The sequence below is a fragment of the Epinephelus fuscoguttatus genome, linkage group LG6 (genome assembly GCF_011397635.1).
Source record: "Epinephelus fuscoguttatus linkage group LG6, E.fuscoguttatus.final_Chr_v1".
NCBI classification, from domain to species: Eukaryota; Metazoa; Chordata; class Actinopteri; order Perciformes; family Serranidae; genus Epinephelus; species Epinephelus fuscoguttatus.
In genome coordinates, this window is record NC_064757.1 from 26,028,844 (window position 1) to 26,050,667 (window position 21,824).

The 21,824-nt window shown below is 41.0% G+C and overlaps 3 protein-coding genes across 4 annotated transcripts in view; all 3 read left to right on the plus strand.

Moving 5' to 3' along the window:
- Nucleotides 1–3,706: 3,706 nt before the first annotated feature.
- LOC125889661 (uncharacterized) lies at nucleotides 3,707–11,301 on the plus strand. The gene is made up of 7 exons (XM_049577706.1): nucleotides 3,707–3,852; nucleotides 5,027–6,681; nucleotides 7,506–7,668; nucleotides 7,927–8,084; nucleotides 8,891–8,925; nucleotides 10,611–10,758; nucleotides 11,129–11,301. Exons 2-7 carry the CDS (start codon nucleotides 5,220–5,222, stop codon nucleotides 11,299–11,301), a joined length of 2,139 nt encoding a protein of 712 aa, XP_049433663.1. The 5' UTR covers nucleotides 3,707–3,852; nucleotides 5,027–5,219.
- Nucleotides 11,302–13,039: 1,738 nt separating this feature from the next.
- LOC125889780 (uncharacterized) lies at nucleotides 13,040–16,449 on the plus strand. The gene is made up of 7 exons (XM_049577919.1): nucleotides 13,040–13,118; nucleotides 13,685–13,751; nucleotides 13,990–14,112; nucleotides 14,207–14,334; nucleotides 15,477–15,593; nucleotides 15,758–15,865; nucleotides 16,269–16,449. Exons 1-7 carry the CDS (start codon nucleotides 13,090–13,092, stop codon nucleotides 16,363–16,365), a joined length of 669 nt encoding a protein of 222 aa, XP_049433876.1. The 5' UTR covers nucleotides 13,040–13,089; the 3' UTR covers nucleotides 16,366–16,449.
- A 1,290-nt stretch (nucleotides 16,450–17,739) lies between these two features.
- Nucleotides 17,740–21,824, plus strand: part of rasef (RAS and EF-hand domain containing) — a 34,320-nt gene continuing 30,235 nt past the window's right edge. Inside the window, exons 1-2 of one of the 2 annotated variants that reach the window (XM_049577885.1) lie at nucleotides 17,740–18,651; nucleotides 20,861–21,190. In XM_049577885.1, coding sequence (XP_049433842.1) covers nucleotides 18,329–18,651; nucleotides 20,861–21,190 — 653 coding nt within the window. In that variant the 5' untranslated portion in view covers nucleotides 17,740–18,328. Of the gene's footprint in view, nucleotides 18,652–20,367; nucleotides 20,452–20,860; nucleotides 21,191–21,824 lie in introns of those variants that run through there. The other variant, XM_049577886.1, reaches the window with a different exon arrangement.

The window sequence follows — 21,824 nt, forward strand, 5'->3', positions numbered from 1 at the left end:
TCTCCATACTTCTTGGCTGCTACAGAGGCCTCTGCAGTGCCCATCACCATCAAAGCCCTCTCATTATAACCGATCAAATGTTGCTGCCTCCTGTTATCAGCTGTGTTGTCGTGTAACTCTGTAGACTTTATGCATCAACGAGCTTTATGCATATAGAAAATATGCAGTAACAACAGAAACATGCTTATTTGGGACAAAGCATTTATTTTCCTACTTCAGCACATGCACTGAGTTTCGATGCTGAAACCAAGCGAAGGGCCAAACCACTATGACGAGGACGTTTGCGTTCAACATCACAGACTCTGAGCTTCTTTGTAATGGATGAAGCTGATCTGTATGCACTGCTAAATGATCACCATCATCCCATGAAAACTAATAGAGGGGGATATCATCATGATGAACTACTGTCCTGTCTTCATGTTTAACTGTTGCTCCTCCGGTATGCACATGCACCAAAATGCTCCAGCGATTCACTGTAGATTTAAAACTGTATAGGCTCCATGTACACAGCTGTACAGACATAGTTTGTCTCTGGCTTTAGTCCTTTATTTCTGTGCTCCATCCTTCTCTAACTAACCCGGGGTATCTCTCTATCTGACCTCTCAATGCAAATTGCATGCCCTCATCTGTAAATACTGTGTTTATAGTTGTGGCAAAAAAAAAAAAAAAAAAGATTTCCTTTCTTTCTTCCCTCTGCGTGTCTTGTCCGTGTAAAGCGATCTAGATTTAGGCTTGGCTGTCTTGACCATCTTAGATGAATGCATGTTCTGTGTTCTTACCAAGAGGAGGAAGAGGAAATGGATTGAGACATTTGAGGCTTTTCTCTCAATCAAAATTAGGTTCATCTGAGCAGTTTTGTGACCACGTTTAGAAGAATACTTCATCGACAAAATGACCACTTGTGTATCAATTACTCACTCACTCACCATGTTACGTTGAAATAGGGGTGAAAACCTTGTTTTTCTGGCATGTCTCCACAATGAACGAAGAATCCAAAAACAGCAAATATTCTTGATGAATTTGAGTGATAGGGGGCTGCACTTAACAACAGCAAAACTATGTGAAACTAGAGCCCATCTCATGATGGGATCACTCCAACGGCAGTGCAGGGATCTGTAACTTAAAATGAATGTGGGCAAGAGCCATAAAGTGGTTGGCAATGGCCCCTTCTCTACTTCTTATCTCCCTACTTCTGGCCCTCTTGCTCGGACCACACCCATCTTCGAACTCTGCTTTTGTTTTGATCTTAACTGCACACTTGTATAGTTTCATGACTCTGTCTTGCATGGTAGTGTCATTATCGTGGTGACAAAATCTGTCCACGGACAGACAGACATATAAACACCTGGGGTCTCATTTAAAAACATTGCATATGCACAAAACGAGGCCTAAAAGAGCCGTACGCCACTTACCCCAGAAAAGTTGTGATCTATAAAAACAGACTTGATGGGAGAAACTTTGACCCACGCTTAGGAATGTTTTGGAGATGGAAAATTGGCAATGCAGATGGTGAAGTGGAAGAAACTGCCTAATATTTTTTTTTGCTTTTATCCATACATACATTTTTAGTACGGGTTCTATGCACTGTTTTATAAATGAGACCACTGGTTAATCAAAACGGCTTCTTTGATACCTCCCACTACAACTGGTGTCACCCCATCCACATTTTGCCATGTTGACACACAGACTCACAAGGTGAAAACAATACTGAACGTTGCAACAATGTCGTGGCTGATAAGCAACCCTATTAAAAACTTTGACACAACCAGTGTAGTGTCATCCAAGTCTCATTTATCCAGTGCTCAGTACTTCCAAAACACATGCATGTTGGCTAAAATCTTCCAATTTAGAATACTAATGCTTAGGAGTTATGTGCCTGTGGCACTACTTGTCTGTGCCCAAGTGTTTGGGAAGAACTGAGAAAATGACTGGATGAATGAGACTTGAATTGTGCTGTTGTTTATGAGTTTTGCTTTGAACGTGGCCTTTCTTTACTTCAATTCATCAAAAAAAGTTTTTGGATTTTTCATTCAAGTTGGAGGCATTGGAGAAAGAGAACGTTTTCTATGTGAATTCAGTGTAACAGTGGGTGAGTTATTTTATTTTGTGGGTGAAATATTCCTCATGCAGTGCGCTTTGGACTCCATTTCACTGATTTGACAGGACTGACTACATGTGGTTGCTAATTTTGTTAGCTTCCTTTTAGTCAATCTCAAAAAATATCTCAGCACAAAAGGGAGAACTTCTTGATGACTGTGTGCAAAAGATCATTTTACAGTCTCTTGAATAGCAGCTCTAAAATATTTGACTAGTTACCTTCATTGTGCTTTTGCCGTGTGTGTAAATCATTAAAGCCAGATGCTAAATGCTAACACCCTAACCTCATTACTAACAGAGCATGCTATTAACTGAATCGATTGAATTCAGAAACATTAATTGTTTAGATGTTCAGTTTTTAAGATGTTTTAAAAAATAAACACTGAACCGAGTGAATAGAAAGTAAAACTACACCTCAACTCATCGCAAACAACAAAAGGCCTTTCAGCTCTGTGATGACACAGATCTTCGGCCCCATGTGACACTGTAGCATTTTATTAGTTTGTAGCTCATTTATCAGTTTAGCCTTTTTGAGTTTAAAGGGGAATTTCACCCCTTTGAGATTTAGCTCTTGTTTTGAGCTGAACTTAAGTTCCTGTGTTTTACAGCATATAGATGGACCGACAGTACAACTTTTGTTGCGTACGTACGTAAAACTGTGATTTCAAACATCATCATGATCACACACCAGTTGATGTCATATCTGAGGTATTACTATTACTAAGTTCCTGACATGAGTCAAGTATTTACAAACCTTAAATTTAATTACCTACTTTTGATTATCAGTAAAAATAAAACAAAAATGCTTTACAGACAACACCTGGAATTTAAAGCTGTTTAAATCACAAATACTGCTTTTAATTAATTTATTTAAGATTTTAAATATTTGAACTCAGGTCTTCTATATGCAAAACTATTGGACATCACATGGTATAAGAGAAAAATAAGCTGTAGTATATTATTTCAGTGTTGTGTGGGCATGTACAGTAGCAGATTCTCTTGCACGGTCACTTTGTTGTTTTTGATTGTTAGTCAGACGGATTTGTTGTTTTATTGGTTAGTCGGATTGTTTTTTTTTCTTTCATTTTTTTTTCTTGTCATTCAGTCTCTTTTACTAAGAAACTCTGGGAGATTTAATTTAAGTAGAATCAGAAAAAAAGAAGAAGAAAAAAATCCCCAAGTAAAGACCCCCTCTCTTCTGGGACAACCAAGCCTTATGAACTTTGTGAAGTGAAAATTTTGAATGTTTGTATGTTATAAAAGAAAACATGGATTGTTTTATATGTTAATACTGCCACAATAAAGCTCCCTGATGAATATATATTGAAATATGCTGCCTAATGTGTGGATTATTGTATGATTTTATTATGCCTTAAATGTCTGAGGCATTCAAAAATATCTGAACCCCTAAATATGTAGTTCTTCTATTTCTCAGCAATCATCCTGTAAACATGACAGTGGGATTCAAGACAATTCCCCAAAACTTTCATAGAGCTTTGTCTCTCTCATGTGGCATGAACGTGACATTGCACCTTGTGTTGGCGTCTCCTTGGTGATGTTTGTGTGATTTCTGGGATACAAGGAGTGTTCAAATCTTTACCATCGAGACTTGACTCTATTACATTAGAGTCTATTCTCTATTGGATGAGAAAATATCTTGTGCAGTCCAAAACTACTTCATCCAAAGATCTCAAGTCAGCTCTACTCAACAAGGAGGATTGTCCAGAAATCATCAGAAGAGAGGAAATCTGTGGGGTAAGAGTGACGTTTGAGTTTCCTAAGCTGGATCATGTTGTGGTGTAGCTGTTATTTTAAGGCAGTGGTTCTCAAACTTTTTACAGTGCCTACCACCTCAGATTATATTAGGCTCACCAAGTACCACCACAATGATCAATATTCGATACAGTTGCACAGGCCTCCCCTGTTCAGGTATGGACAGTTTACACAGGAGGCAGGTTTGTTCCACATCATCAGATTATTGTTCACTGTTGTCGGCCACAGCTAAAGTGGCACACTAGATCTGCCACTTAAACTCTCCACACAACTCTCATGTTCATGAACTAGACTGCAGAGCAGGCTGATATAAGGGTTTAAGTATTTTCATTTGAAATGTAGTATTTTTGTTTTAATTTCGCAGATTTCTGTTTGTATCACTAGAGAGAGCATGCATACCACCAGTTTTACACGTACCACAGTTTGAGAATCAGTGCTTTATGGCTTCAGTAGATAAAATCATCTCTCAATCTTACAGACAATACAACACGTTCTCATCCCAACTTGTCCAATACCACCACTTTGTCAGTGGACCTACATATCTAAAATTGACGTGCTAGGTACCCTCCTGCGTCTGTTTTGGATGCGCAAGGAGTTAACTTATGCTTGTTACATGTTACATGTCTTTTTCAAAATGAACTTACAGTGTAAGTTAAGCACATCATTTTTAGGTTTATTTCCTTAGGTTCGGACAATAAAGGTATGTGGTTTGGTTTGGGAAAAACTTCATGGTTTGGCCTAAAATTCACACAGGAAGCAAACAGCAAGTTCCCGGGTGAAAGTGAGTGTATTTGACCTGTCCACCACCCCTCCCACCAGCCTTATACGGACTTCCTTGCTCTTTATATTATGGTAGTTGCCAACAGCGTTACAAACTGAAGCCGCCCAGTGCGTGTCTTACCACCACAAAGAAGGGGCCTCTGTGCGTCTGTGTTTGATGCTGAAGTCCACTGACAAGCGGGGGTATTTGACGAGTTTGGTTGTTGCCTGCTGCCTCTTAAAATGATGCAACTGGTGCCTATCTATTGCTGCGAAAGGTGCTTCTCTGCATTTGTGTCTGACACCGACATCACTGGCAAAGTGGCGGTGTTTGATGAGTTGGGAGTGAGAGCAAAAAAGTTAAATGGTTGTTTTCTTGCTTCTTCTGTTTCTACAGGATAGTGTCATCAGCGTAAGACATCATGTGTACAGTCTGTTGATCAATTTCCTGGAAGGACAAACAACATACTCGACAAAACAACAAATGCTCTCAAAGGTTAAGAGATGTCATGAGAAGAAAGAAATAACCTTGCTGCAACAAATTCCATGAATCTAAAAAATATGAGCCACAGGTGACTTTTCAAGTAACAATGGAGAAACATCCTGTCACAAGAGCAGGGCGCACTGTGTCTGAACTCCTGGAGGACTCTGGGAATTGTAGGCAGCTCATCAACCTTCATCCTTTCAGTGGCTCTCTCTTCAGTGAACAGCAGAAGCTGAGGCATGTGTTGGACTGGGCTCACAGTTTCCTCAGCAGTGGATCAGAGGTTCACCACGAGTTCTGCAGAGCTGACAGCTTGATACTGGCTGATGAAGAGCGGAGGGAAATACAGAAACAATCACCTGCATACAAGGATTCATCTGCAGCGAAATACCATCATCCTGTCTCCTGTGCTGCAGGTGGTACTGAGGTATTTGGACCTTCTCCAAATGATCCCTGCATCCCCTTAACCTGTGCCCCAGGGAGAATTAAGGAGTACAAAGAAACTCCTACAAATATAAAAAGTATAGAGCTACAGGATGCCACTGATAAACAAACGCCGAGCCAAAACAACTGCAGAGAAAGCAATCTGTCCATATCTAATCAAAGACAACACACCAACTCATCAGACAGAAACACAAATCAGTGGTTGATCAATGAATCCACATCATGCTGGAGCGATGTTGAGAGCATGGTGTTTGGCACAGCAAGTGACTTGAAACTGAGCAATAAGACAGCTGGAGCTCAGTCAGAAGGAGACATATCAAGACATGAGATGGAGCAGAGCAAAGTAAAGGTTGACAAGAAGGTGGGGACAAAGAAGAAAGTTGCAGAAGAGAAAATGGAGAATTCTAAGTTGGGTAAAATGAAGGGGAAGGTACATGAAGAGCAAGAATCTAGCTCAGTTTTTGCAAAGTATAACATGAGCATCAGTGAGCCAGAGAGGACACAAGAACTGACAAAGGAGACTCCAGACCTCAGCTTTAGCTGTCACTCGAAAATACCGCCAACTCTGACTGTATATGAGCGGTACCAGCTTTGTGTGGATCAACTGCATCTCATTAGAGTAAGGCAAAGTCAATATATTGAACCTGGATGTGTCATAGAGTCATCTGCAAAGGAAAGAAAGACATCAGAAGAAACTGCAGTACAAAATTCTGAGATTAAAAAACGTCTACAAAAAGCAGGGAGTAAACGCATTACAGCTGCAGTGATCACAAAGAAGAGGAGTTCCAGAGCCCTCAATAAAAACCAGGACAGATCTCAGCACAATAGAAGTAGGGCAACACTTACGAAACATGGACAGACCAAACATTGTGACAATCTGACTGTGAAGGAAACACCTAACACCATTTGTGCTGAGAGCGAACCAGTTTGTCAGAGAAACACTCTTAACAGCAACACACAGTTTGGCCTTGATAGCAACAGATGTGGTGAATTGATAAAAGGAACTGCAGGAGGCATCACTTCAGCTGATACTGTTATTAACACACCCGTGGAGCACCTGAGGACTGCACCTGGTGATAATGTTCCCGCTGAGGAGGAGAGCGCTGCACTTACTACTGACACAGGTATTAAAGAAGTAGTTCAGTGCTGGGAAGATGGTCTTTTCATAAAACTGGGCTGAGTATGCAGGGGAAAGACACAAATAGTTTTAAAATTGGTGCTACATGATGGGAGAAAATACAGAAAAGGGGTTGTGACATTGGCTTTTGCTCAAGAGGTCAAAAAGCTACAACAGCCAGAATGCACTACGTCACACCAGGCCAATAAATGACCGCGCTGGAGCGTGACACAATGCGAGCTTGGTCATTTTCCCACAGGAAACTTAAAATAAATATATTAAAATAATAGAATAAAAATAGTACGAGGGCTTTAGATTGTAATGGCACCCTTTGGAGATGTGGTGAAGGACAAAATATTTTGATAAGTAGTAAGTTCGAAGTTCACTGAGTTTTACCTGTCAGCTGCTGGTTTCTGGTGTAACACCAGCTAGAACTACAAGCAGAACTTCCTTATATTGTACACAACAATCTGAACGGTTCAAACCTCAGGGTGAGGTAGCCCTTCTGTGCAGAGTTGGTTGTGCATGTTCTCCCTGTGTCACTGTGGGTTTTCTCCGACATGCAGGCTAGGGTGATGTGAATCTACTCTAAATTGTCCGTAGGTGTGAATGTGAGTGTGAATGGTTGTCCGTCTCTGTGTGTCAGCCCTGTGATAGTCTGGCGACCTGTCCAGGGTGTACCCTGCTTCTTGCCCAATGTCAGTTGGGATAGGCTCCAGCCCCCCCGTGACCCCTAAAATTACTTGTGTGTGAGTGTGTATGAATGTACATTGTGTGTTTGTCTCTCTGTGTGTCCTTGTATAATTTGCCTCTGTCTTTGTCTTTCTTCAGGCTTGTTTTCAAAGACAAACAGGCATAAGCCAGACGTAGAGGGATGTCAGAGTGGAGTCAGAGGTCAAAAGAAAATCACTGGGGGTCGAGGAGCCTCAATGAGACTCTGTGAAAAGTCAAGTGTCTCCCGGTCCTCTCCAACCAATAAAGAACTACTGCAAAGGTACCAGACAAAGTGCTTGAACATCCATTTGAATTTGTTACTGCACCATCACACCGCACAATAAACCAGTAGTCAGCCTAATTCAGCTTGTTAAATAACTCCCCATCAAGACGCACCCATTCAGCAATTTGATTTTTGAGTTTTATTGCAAACATGGATCCACAATTTCTCTTTCACTGTAGCTCCATGAATAGCCCCATTTCTTCTGAGTGTTTTGTACTGTTGTGTCAGCTGAACCTCCCTCTGTGTCTCCTGCAGACCTCGGTCATCAGAAGTAATCAAACACAGAAAAAAACTCACACCAGAGGACAAAGTGAGACCTGCTTCAGCCTGTAGGCATACACACAAATATCTGCCACCTACAGAGATATACACATCTTTTAAAGATGACTCTGGACCAACATCACCAGCTTCAGGTGAGTTCAACATCAACATGACATGAAACACATGATGAAATGCTGAAAAAAAAACTAATAAATAAAAAAGCACTGTCATCTACAAGTCATATGAATGGCTACATTTTAATGGATTTAGACTTGTGGTGCCACATAACACAGATTTGCTTCTGTTCCTTTTGAGGAATCTTTGTCTGAAATTAATTTCACACTTTATCGGATCCAGCAGCGAGTCATAAGATAAAGGGGATTTTCATTAGAGTTTAGAAAGAGAGTTCTGTGTGTGTGTGTGTGTGTGTGTGTGTGTGTGTGTGTGTGTGTGCTCATATTAATCATGATGTAGGGAAAAGATATGTTCTCACAGTCTTAGGGACACAAATCAAGTCCTCATAAGGTTAACTATTTATGTTAAGATTAAGACCCCATGATTCTGATCGTAACCGTTACATAATGTGACTGCAAGGTTCAAGACTAATTTGAAACAGTAGATGGCATGTTGAGACATTTTTAATCCATGAAATGCAGACTTTTATAAATTTGGTAAAAAAAAATTATCAGCACTAGCATTGACGTGTTTCATCACAGTACAGTCATATCATTAAGTTTACAGCTCATAAAACACATTAAGCACAGTGCCTTTTTTTTAACTAAATGGATTGTGATTGTATCTGAAGTAAAGTCTTCCAAAAATTTAAGTTTAGTACGCAACATCCAGTAATGTTTAATTTGTTTTCATTTTAACCAGAAAAAGAAAAAGAAATAAAAAGAATCATAACTTCTGTAGCCTAATAGCACATTAATATATAAGTCTTTGTTTGCCTTTACAGGTGCACGTCGATGTGAAGAAACTGACAAACACAGTGTAAGAAATCTTTACTTCTGCACTTTGTCTATGATATTGTTAATCTACATGTAATATGATCACATTTATCAGATGCTTGTAAGCCTGTGGCACGACAGTTTTTCAGAAGAATTTGTAATTAAAGCTGGGGTATGTAGAACTTCAGCTCGCCTTTCTCCCCTGTCTGTCCTAAGCCCTGCCAACCAGATGACCACGGGCATACACACGTGCTTTATACAGTAATTCAGTGTTTCCCATACACTGATTTATTTATTCTTATGTCACTGTAGAGTTCCCCTCAGTTGTATTCGCTCAGCCCCCCTTGCCCTGCTCTGTCTCTCTCTCTCTCTGTTGATCAGACCACAAATGGGACCACAATTAGCTAGCTAACATTAGCCACGCCATCATCCCTCCACCTCACTCCCCGTCACTGTGGACTGCTTCCCCAGGAGGAAAGCTGGCAGCAGCTCAGTAGACAGACCTTCAGTCAGCAGCAGTAGTGGCTTGAATTCAGCCAGAGCAACCACCCAGCACATGGTGTCACAGCAGGTCTAACTTGTGTCACAGCAGCAACTGAAAGTTTGCTGATCCGGTGGGGAATCAGGGCTGTCCGTTCCCCCAGAGCTGAGGTTTGCACTGGCTGGATTTGCCTTACTGCTGCTGGCAGGACAGACTGGGACTGAGGGGTCCTTCTCTAGAGCTGCTGCCAGCTCTCCCCCAGCAAGGTGGTTTGTAGCAGCAGGGAGTATGGCGGAGGACACACTGTGATTCGAGACTCTAACATTAGCTAATGTTAAATGTGAACATGAAGCTGCCTTTAGGAGAAAGCTAAACTAGTAGCAACTTTTCCTCGCCATCTTTGAAACACTTTGCTGATACTGCATCCTGGTCTCATTCCAAACTCGTCGAAAACTGGAGTTCGGGCAGTGATGGCATATAGATGTTCAAAAAACAAGCTGTCTTTTAATGTCGGCATGATACACGGCCAGTTGCTGTTATAGTTGAACGGCGCTCGGCGGCAGCGGTGGGGGGAAATGCAGCGGGACAAGAATGAAAGTTAAGGTGGCAAAAGTCCGAGTAGGGTGGGCAGGAGGGGTGTTGGATCCTATAAGATTATAAAGCCAAACACTTTTCTTTTTTCCTAAACCCAACCATGGACGTTAGTTGTTTGAGGAAAAAAATGTCAATTTGCGTTGTTGTACTGATGGAAAATCCATGACCAAACACTGATATGTGATGAGGTCAGAGTGAGAATGTGTTGGATATTGACACGTGTTTTGTTTTGTTTCTGTCAGACTCTCTTTTCGATAAGTCCATCTTGCTTTGTGGTGTAGGCAGTTGTTGCCAATGCTAAAATAACAACTTTTGCAGGATACCCCACCATTGAATCAGGCTTTTACTCAAGAGACATGCACGCGTCTGTATTTGTATAACAGCCAATAGGAACGCCCTATGTCTGAAATGTCCCGAGATAGTCTCCTGTCAGGCACTAGATTTCCTAAAGCCTGAAAACGGAGCCAAGAGGAGGTGCAGAAGTCTAGTTCTCCCTCAGTTCTCCCTCAAATTACAACATGCTGAAAGGTTATTATGGGATTTTTAATGACGCCAAAAATTAAACTGTCTACCTGAGCATCAACAGATTGCTTTGACTTCTTATCAAATATTTGTTTTTTTGAGTTATAATATGTTGTCATTACTCCTCTCAGCCAGCAGGTGTCCCTGTGTGTGAGCGCTGGCTGTGTCTTCCTGATGAGGTGTGGCTGTCCATCCTGTCTCTGCTGCCTCACAGTGATCTGAGCAGAGTGCTGCAGGTCTGCAGCCGCCTGCACACACTGGCTACTGATCACACACTCTGTGAGTCAACCCGCTGCACTGTAAACACTTTGGAGAAAAGTAGCAGTATTTGGCTATGAGGTAGTGTTAGTTGGTAGCCTTCAGCTGTTTGGCTTTTAAACGTTCAGGTTAAACATTACAGTTAATGACACAGTGGGATGTCCTTAACTTTTCCAAGAAGTAAAAGTGTGTCACAGCACATGGTGTTTTCTCATGATGTAAGAACTTCCACTGGTGTACTGTACCACTCCCTGGACAAACATACAGTAAGATAACCAGACCTGCACCATCACATGCCCTCTTACCTTACACACACTGTAGGTCAGAGCCAAAGTTTTGAATCACCAAAACAGGTTCACGCACTGAACGGCAAATCTCTCTGTCTCTGAAGGGAGAAATCTGAGGATTGAAAACGCCACCCTGACAGAGCGGTGGTTGCTTTGTGTGGGCAGACGTCGTCTTCACTGTCTGAGTCTGTACAGCTGCAGTGGCCTGTCTCTCACCTCCTGTGGGCTGGAGATGTTTTTCACTCTGTGTAGAAACTCTCTGGAGGTAAAACAGTGAATCTGAGCTCATCCAGTCCAGACATGAGACTGCTTTATTGTGTGGTGGTTACTCTATTGATGGCTAAGAGCTGAAGAAACACTATGAAGCTTCTGGATGATTGCCATCATATGACTTTACAGCGTGGCCCTCAAATTGTAGGACTAGATCCCCCTTATCAACAAGCCACTGTGCTGTCTGTGTGTTATAAATAAGCAAATAACTTAATACATATGAACTTCAAGTGAATCTTCTTTCATTTCCTGTTAAGATGAATTTTATATTTTTATATCGACATTATGAATTTATTGACCCCACATCCTGAAACCATCTGCCTGCTGTCAATGTCAACAAAACATATAAAAGTACATAATCTATATTGAAGTGAACAGTAAGTCAACATGACTACACCCTTTTATTCTGTGAATGATAATAATATTACCTGTAATTCACAGAAGATTACATTTTAAAGACAGCAAGTTGATTAAAATTACCCAACGTTCTCTATTGTCCTCCAAGAATCCATAGCTAGCTTAGCTAGGGACATCCAAGTCAAGCCATCAGTATTGAGGTTCGACCAAATGTATAGGAAACAGCGATATGCTGTATGACGCACATGTAGTTGATAAAATGTACAAACATTTTTTTATTCTGTCACACATCACACATTTTTACAGTTGAGAATCTAACAGTCACTCAAGGCCTTTGACAATAAAAAAAATGTTAAAAAGTAGCCCTTAATTTCTATATGATTTGTTGCCAAAGCCGCAGGGAGACACTGGAGAGAGGCAAAAGAGCTGCACGTGGCTCCGGAGCAACCTGTGGCTTGTGTTTGGCCACCCCTGGTCCAAACAAACCCTGCAAAAATTCACTGAATTATTTAAAACAGTGATTCCCAATTACAGGTACTCGTACTCTATAGGTATTTAGTTATGTGTGAGGGGGGTACAAGGAAAAAAATGTGGTGTTGCTCAACAAATTAAAAAAAAAAAAAAAAGAAACTAAATAACAATTTGATTAGAAAATGAAAAAAAATGTTGCAATTTAGAGTGTGTGAAAAGCAGTTAAAGCCTAAACAGTCACCTAATGCTTAACAAGTAGTCAAAAAAATTAATATACAGTTCAAATAGTTAGCTTAATGTAATGGATAAATGCCTGAAAGAGTTAATTAAAAATAATGAATATGTAGTTGAAATTGTTTGTTAAAAGTTATGGCTGAATGGTTGAATTAGCTAAACGTACTGCTTCTGCCACTAAATGTACAAGGGCAAGTTTGACCAAACTAACCTAAATACCGACAGTATAATTCTATGGAACAAATATTGTAAAATGAGTGAAAAATATTGCGTACAGTGTTAATATCCTGTTAATGATAAATTCAAATGAACACATCTGAAACCTGCTGTGTGTTTGATGAGGGGGACCTTGAGTTCATCTGAAAGGGATGAATAAGCAATAATTTGGTTAAGTTTCCTATTTTTTTATAAATCAGTGTCTGTCATTAAAAGCTTGAAAGCTGCATTAAAATCCACCACATATTAAAAAGCGTTCCTGGCTGACAGGATGTAGCTTAAACACCCTCATGCTGCATTTGTTGGAAACATCAGAAAGGTTTTGCTGAGGCACATACTGCATGTTATAACCTCTTAATTTACCATGTCACTGGTAAACTTTAGTGCACATTTATGCAATAACACTTTATAACAAGTATGTAAAGTTGTAAAGTAAAAATCCTTAATTTATCTTCCCTGTAGGATGCGACTAAAATCTGTTGTCCTAAATGGCTGTCAGGTCACTGATGACCCACTGATGAAGCTCATCATGAGACACAAAGAAAGGTCAGTATAAATATGTCTGTATTTAATAATGTACTGTAAAGATATGAGGTCACTATAACTCATACACTGGTTTACAGTATGTACATGTCAAGACACACCAGACAAAGCTTTCGCATGTGTATGTGTATGTGTATGTGTGTGTGCGTGTGTGTGTGTGTGTGTGTGTGTGTGTGTGTTATCCTGTCTTTCACTTTGAAACATTTTTTTATTCATAAGTATATTTATGCATGTGGGTGCCTGTGTGACCATTGTCCCTTTAACACCAAGTTGTTTGATGTGACTGATATGATTTAATCATGTTACATTTACATTTGGTGGCAGGTGAATTTTTGTTTAGCCAGGCTGAAATGTAATTCATATCTCATATTATCTTTGAAATATAAAATTGCCTCCTAATGACTTCCTTAGGTGAGGATGTCAGTGTACAGCAGAAGATGGTTTTGGTTGTGTGGCTTGTGTCGTGTTTTGGTTCTCCTCCAGAAGTTGTTTTAGTCAATAATCTATTCAAATATAATCAGGATGTGCACATGTGTCTGTTTGTTTCTGTTTGTGTGTTTTCATATTAGTCTGTGCAGACTGGAGGTGTTTGGCTGTCAGTTCCTCTCTCCATCTTGTCTGCAGACAGTATATGAGGTACTTAATTTTGGAAAAATAAACACAATTTATTATGTTTTAAGCCAAGCCCACACAGATACAGAGTGTATTTTTGTAAACAGGGTTTTCCATTCTTTGGTTTATAAAACAAATTTCCATCCACACGTACACTGTAAAAAAAGAAACTCCATCCAAATGAGAACGTAAAAACACAACTGAAGTGCTGTTAAGAACATGTACAGTACCTATGCACAGTTTTTCACTTTCTGTATTTCAGATGTGTCCCGGCCTCCAGCATCTAAACATTGGACAGGTACCAAAAGTTAACGCACACAGTCTCACAGTGATGACATCACGGCTCAAATGTCTCATTGTGCTAAATCTCACTGGACTACAGGCAGTGAGTTCCAGCTTTGTATGATTATTAAGCTCTATCTGATTTTCTTCACTGTAGATTTAAATCTGCTCCCTGTATTTTAATTTTACTGAAACAGGTTACTGATGCCATAGTGGACACTCTGCTTCAGAACTGTGTTGAAATTCAGAGTTTGACTTTGAGCTGCTGTCCAGGAGTCACTGACCTCACACTGCACAGCATCAGCAAATACACACCTTGTATCAGGTACACACACACACACACACACAAACTTTAACCACAACACTTGTGACGTATTGACTAATATTAATTCCATTGAAACGTACCTTAACTTTAACATAGTGTTGTTTAAGCGTATCCCTGAGAAACAGAAACAGAAATATCATTTGTGCCAACAGAAGCAGTGTGTACTGCAGGTGTTCAGATAGAGTCATGTATGTCCAGTTAGTTAGTTAGCAGCAGGGACATTGTAGCGAGAGGGAAAGTGGAACTGATTATCCAGGGTCCCAATGGGAGGTGAAAAGGCCTGCACTGAAAAGTTTGGTTTTGTTTGCAATTTATTTTATTTCTAAATAATTTGTGCCATAAATAAATAAAAAATGGTCGAATAAAGTGACCAGCCAAGAGGCCCCTCTCCTCCCTTAAAGGTGAAAAATGGTTTGGTCTGCCCCAGCAATAGAATTCCTATACAAAATCTCAGTTAGAGGAGCCTGGTCTCACTCTGAAGTTGTCGAAACCCAGCATTTGGGCAGTGACTTGTGGCGTCAGACACTGACGAAAAAATGATACACAGCCGGTTGCCATTATAGTTTAACGGCGCTTGGCAGCATTGGGGGAAAAGCAGCAGGACAAGAATGAAAGTCAAGGCGGCAAAAGTCAGAGTAAGGCAGGTGGAAAGGGGGGTGGATGCAGGGTCCAACAAACACCGATTTTTGCTGTACTGTCGTAGTGCATTTATTTTGGAAGAAGACGATGCATGCAACAGGCATAACTTGACACAGTGTCCCAGAACGTCAACAACCAAGGCACCCAGGGTACCTTTCGTGTCATATCTGGACATAGTGAGTCCATGACCAAACGTCAATATGTCACGAGGTCGGAGTGAGAATGTGTTGGCTGGAGCCACCTGGGTGAGTGCTTATGCTGCTCATATCTTTACCCAAGAAAAGCAATTTGATGTTCCAAAAAAAAAAAAATAATAAGGACATGGAAAAGTAGGAAAGCACTTTTTTAAAAAAAATAAAAAATAAAAAAAAAGGTGTATGAGTGAGACATGGATCAAGAGAGGAAAGGTGGGGAGCCCATAAACACTGCTCATGCATAGGGTCCTGAATTTGGTACTACGGCCCTGGTTGCAGCTAGTCTATATCCGTGTGTTTGTGTGCCAGATCTCTGGATGTGAGTGGCTGTAAGGCGGTAACAGATGCAGGAGTTCAGTCTCTGGCTCTGGGATGCAGAAGGCTTCAGCAGCTCAATCTCAGCTCCACTGGCACAGGAAACAGAGGGTACAACACATGACACACAACAAACTGAGCTCTGAGTGTTTCTCTGTATTTCTCACTGTGGATTTTTTTGACCGCTTAATCAGTGTGCAGCCTTGTCGCCAAATCACCAGATATCAGCAATGAATCTGATAGTTAAAATGTTTAAAGGTGTGTGTGTGACACAGGGTTACTCTACTGGCAAATTACTGCAGCGGGCGCCTCCATACTGTCAAACTCAGTTTCTGCCACATCACCTCAGAGAGTATACTGAAGCTCTGCAGACGCTGCAAGAGGTAAACACATATCACATGCATAATGATATTTCCACAGAGGTTGAATAGATAGCCAAACACATATATGACTGTGTCTGCCTTTTACTTACAATATATTCTTACCAAACATTCAAACAGGCCCTTCCTCCTTGTTGTGATGAGCCAAGTATAAAATCCATCTCAGGGACAATCAAAATAAAGCCTGTCAACCATGAACACAATGACCAGCTGTTTAGTGGAATTTCTTGGGAAACAGAAACAGATCAGCTGCTCATGGTGTAATTATGGGAGTGATATGCCAGAATAACCAACACCAAGCATCTAACTGTGTGAAAATTTCACTCTGTAGCTAGAACAACTCAGAAAGCACTCTGACAAATGAGCACACAGTTACACTTATTCCCATGTTTCTCTCTCTCTTTAGGCTGAAGGTGCTCCATCTCTACGGCTGTGCTCATCTCCCTGCTGAGAGAGAGATCAGAGAAGTTAACACTACTGTTAAAGTTTACCCTGTGACGTGACTCACACACAAACATCTGCACACAAATGGACAGATATGCACAATGTATCAAAGACCAAAACTTGAATGAGTATTGGGAGATATCCTAAAAAGTATCCAAATAAAATTGTATCATTTTTACTTGTTTATTCCCAATTGGGTTTAAAATAAGGCTGACTGGGTCTCAAGGAGGATTGTGACTTATGTTTAGAGATGAATAAAATGCATTTAATTTTATCTGCATGTGTTCGACTGTGTGTCTGGAGATGGACTTCAGGTGTGCTTTGACCCCCCTATCCTAAGGCTCCATTATCTAGTGTTAATCCACAAATAATCCAGCTGTGTAAGAATATTTGAAATGGTTACTTGAGCTCAAAGTTTTGATGACTTAGTGTCAGTTTAGGGAGCCAGCATATGACTGGGGGCCACGCATAAAAAGTGCAGTTGCGAGTTGTCCACTGAAATCACTAACTTTGGATGCTTTCACACCTGTCCTGTTTGGTTCTATCAAACTCAAATTTGTTTGCTCCCTCAGTGTGGTTCATTTGGGCAGGTGTGAACACAGCAATAGCACTCGGGTGTGCACCAAAGCAACAGGACTGAGACCTTCTTGAAGAGGTGGTCTCAGTCTGGTTACAAATGAACTCTGGTGCAGGTCGTTTGTGGTGAGAACGTGTTCCGACCTCAATCTGAACCAACTGCAGTCACATGACACATTGTTTGGGTTAAACATGAGCATGTTACAGTCCTGGAGAATTATTAATGTGCACCTCCTCCTGTACTGCCTTAATATGCACATTCAGCACATCCAATGCATCAAAACATTGTTTTCTAGTTGGAGCCGTGCCTCGTTTTCAAACTGTATGGTTTGACTAAAATGAACAATGACAGCAATATAGCCCACAATGAGCAGCGCTATTTTAGATTCTAGATAGCATGCCGGCATCGTGTAAGCAAAGGTTGCTACGTGTAACACAAGAGTGACAGCCTCTAGTGTTACATATGACATACGCGTCGACAGCACTTGGCAATAACAATCACGTACTCTGTTATATAACGTTTGATCTCGTCATCTGTTCAGAGGATAAGGAGCTCCTGGACCTCATTGTTATCTCAATTTGGGTCTTTTTCAGTCGCTGTTTTTCTATTTCGAGTTAGCTGCTAACTGCTATCTACTACTTTTAAATCTTCCACATCAAAACTTCACACCCATGCCACCAATGAGCCAATCCTGTCGGCTGTTCGTTTTATACAGAAGTCTTTTTAGCCCTGTTACTACCTCTAATGCCGGCTTAAGGTGGCATAATGGCGTAAAGTTCCCGCCTTGTAGAGGCAGTGTGAAAGGGGCAAGTATCTTTCTGTACATACATCTTTAAGTATTGGGGGGAAATGATGAGCTCCTCTGCTAACATTTCAAGGTAGAAAAATTGCAGAGTGCACATACTGAACATACAAATGAGAGAGAGAAGAAGTGCATGTGGTATTTTTATACAATGATACTGAGGATTCACTTTTAAACTTATTTAGATGGAAAACAATTTTTTTCCTGCTGATCTTTGCCACACTGACTGTTATGTCCTTCTATCTGGCTCACCCTGAGGAATTCTTCCACTTTTGTGTTAGTCATGGCTTTAACAGCATTTTCAACACCATCTTTTAGGGTCCCGAGAAAAGTGGTTTTGTCAGGAGTATCCACGTGTCAGAAAAGAAAAAACAGAGGAGGAGGGAAGATATAAAAATGAGGTAGCTGAAGCATTGAGACCAAATTCTGCAGTCTTTCACTGATGGGATTTCTTTGAAACATGGATCAAATTGTTTTACTTGTTTCCACCTAACAGCTGGCGCCCAACCATCTCTGATTCTCACCAAAGGAAATGCAATGTTAAATTTAACTATTTGACTTTGCTGTCCAGTAGGCTCTGGAGGTTTTTATAGCACTATTCCTATTTTTCTGAAACCACATTAACAAATATATTTAAAGCGAAATGGCGTCAACAAGGGGTATGAGCGAGGAAGAACAGAAACGCCTGAGTGCGCTCTTTCATGCCTACGATGTGGATAATTCGGGACTGATTGAAAAACATGAGTTCTTTACCATTTGTCAGGAGCTCCAGGTACCATCCAAAGAAGCAGACGGCATATTCGACCGCCTGGACGTCGACAAAGATGGCACGGTGACCTTAGAGGAGTTCATCAGCGGCTTCAGAGAGCGACACGAGGTGAAAGAAGATGACAAAGAACCAGAGGATGAAAAGTCCTCAGAAAGTGAGGAAGAATTTTCAAACAACAAGGAACAGGTCATATCCAGGTGAGATATGAACGTTACAGGTTTGTTTTTCAAAATATATGAAAGTGTAGAAAATGCATTGCGTACAGCTTATTGGCCTGCGGTGTGGGTGGGTGTTGTTGTTGTTAAACTCCAAACTTTGTCAGTGAGTGATGTGAAAAATATGGATCTGACAGAAACTGTGGAATTCAAGTGTAGTTTGTAACGTCTTAGGCCTTGATCTCACAATACATTTGTATATATTGAAATAAATGAATATCCTGAACAAAGCACTGACATCAAACTTCAACCAAAACTTAGTTAAGCATGATGCAAAAAAAACCTGTCTCCTTGAAATTACATCTACATGTTACCAAGCTGATTTCTTAAATATGTTGTAGTGGCAACGTAATCGCTGCCCAGTTTATGTTCAGAGACAATGTTTCTTTCAGGTAACGAAATAATACATTCATGTACCGCGAAGGCTTCAAAAGGAGGTAGGTGGGGAAGATGTTGGGCGTACATAGCGCAAGACCTTGGCATCAGAACTTCGGGCTGACATCCGGATTCTTGTCGTAGGTTTAGGCATCAAAAGCGCTTTCGTTAAGGACTGGAAAAGATGGTGATTTTGGTTAATTGTTAATAAAAAAAAAAGGTAATAAAACAATATTGAACAGGAGCCCACGGCTCATTTTTGCTCTGCTGCCTCCTGGTGGGTTACTCGGGCCCTGCAGTTTGTCTTGATGTTATTTCCTTGTGTAATATGGACAGTAAGTATTAACAGACAGTTAAAATAAGTGGTAAGAACACCCATTGAAAACAAATATCTTTGAGCGAGTGGCGTGACAGATTTAAAAGAGCAGTGTTTAAAATTAAGGGGGATTTAGTGGCATCTAGTGGTGAGGACTGCAAATTGCAACCAGCTGAAACTTATCCCGGTTAGATTTCCTTCAGTACTGATCACTCAGGAGGTTTTTACCGCAAGCCGAATTATCGAATTATCCGCAGAGGTCTCCTTCACTCCAAAACAAACTGATCAAGTAATTAAAACAGCTAAAAACACAGAATAAAGCAGTTTCACATTAAAAGTCAGTGTTTCTCTGACACTGTTTGGCATGCTGCAGATGGGCCATTAGCCCAGCACCTGCTAATGTGTGCTCGCTTTTTTTCTCTGATCACTTAAGATCCAGACGTTCAGGAGGTTTTTACCCTGAGCAGGTCTCCTTCTCTCCAAAACAAATGGACCTGGTGATTCATACCAGCAAATACTGAATAAAGCAGTTTCAAATTTAAAAAATAAATAAATAAAAAAAAAAATCTGTGTTTAAACAACGCTCTTGTCGTGGAGGGGCTTCTCACTATGGTGACCGATTAAAAAACGTAAATAGCCCTATCTAGAGTCAGTGTTTGGTTTGTCCGTCTGGACTACTGCAGAAACATGGCGGTACAACATGGCAGTCTCTGTAGATGAGGACCTGCTTCATATGTAGATATGAACGTCTCATTCTAAGGTAAAGAACAGAAGATCTATTGTGAGGCATGAGTACAACTTGTCAGAGGATGCTACATATTAAGACTTTCTGAGAAAGAAAATCATTCATTTAAACAAAACTGTAAGTGGGAAAAGTTATGAGTTCAGTACATTATGCGTCAATCAGTGTATACATGTCTTTCATGTATAGAAATGTATAGTCTTGCGTGTTTTGGGAGACTGTGCAGGTTGAATAATCTCTGGTTCTATCATTTCAAAAGTGTATTCAACTACATTACAGGCTATTAGCCTCTCTGCACAATGAAAGCACTTTCATTTGGCCTGAAGCCCGGACTTCCTCTATTGTTGAGGTGAGAGAGGAGTGAACACACACACACACACACACACACACACACTGCACACACACTGCTCACAGGTACTGATGGCTGGCGCGTTACCTGAGTCAGCCACAGCAGCTTTTCTGTCTGTCCAGCTGGCTACTGACTGCAAAACACCGGGAGATCATATAGTTGAGACAACACAGGAGCAGAAGTTTGATTTACTGAGTGGTTTGATTATTTTAAAATGGATTACCTCGATCAGACTTTTTGTAAATGCGTAACAGCTGTTGAGATGTTTGGATAACAGCGGACAGGTCTGGAAGTTTGGAGTTATACTTTTTTAGGCGTCCTGAGAATAAAACCCCGGCAGATCTGTAGGGTGTCTGGGTTTGCTCGTCTCGGTCACCTTTAATTTACTGAAACGCCTTCTTTTCTCCAGCCAGCCACATCCCTCCATCAAAGGAATGAGCGTGGAGGAGCAGGATCGGCTGCGCTCCCTCTTTCACGCCTACGACGTGGACAACTCCGGGCGGATCGAGAGAAACGAGTTTCTCACCATCTGTGCGGAGCTGCAGGTGTCCGCGGCCGAGGCCGACCGGATATTTAACCGGCTGGACGTCGACAACGACGGAACCGTCACCCTGCTGGAGTTCATGAGCGGCTTCCACGACCGCTACGGGGAAGACATGGAGTCCGACGGAGGAGACGTGTCCGCCGCCTGGGAGAGCTTCGAGAGGAGGCTGGGCGAGCAGGCCAAGTTCATCCCCAGGTGAGAGCGCGCACCTGCCCGCTGGTAGACAGGCAGGGAGGTGGTGCTGTACAGGTGTGAGGATGTCCTTAAAATATGGAAATTCTTTAGGTGATATGGATGTGTTCAACAGTGAGCGCAGTGTGCGTAAAGGTGGTGGTGAGAGGTGATGATGGTGACAGGGAAATTCACAAATTATACATTAGAGGAAAAATCCATAGATTTAAAAGCAGATAATTGTGAGTCTTTTTCAAAAACACTCAAAGTGCAGCCATGTAACATGCACAAGCAGAACAACAGTGACTGTGTGTTTGAGTGGGTCTGTGCCCCTAAAGGTATCTCATTATATCCCAAAGATAAATAAATACGTTCTCATGTTGACTCATGTTTCTCCAGCGAGGGATAAATATGTTACACCAACAGGTTATACAGCTCTAACAAACAAGTAGATGTGTAAAGAGTGACATTTACAGATGATCAAAAAAAAACAAAACAAAACCATGAAACAACATGAAAAAAACAAACAAATAATTACACAAAATATAATTGGCCATTGGTTATTAGAAATGTATCAAGCATAAATGCTCCTGTCTGTTTTGTATTAAGTGTGAATTGATTTTTAGGATATTCTGGTTTTTCGACTGTTGATTCACAT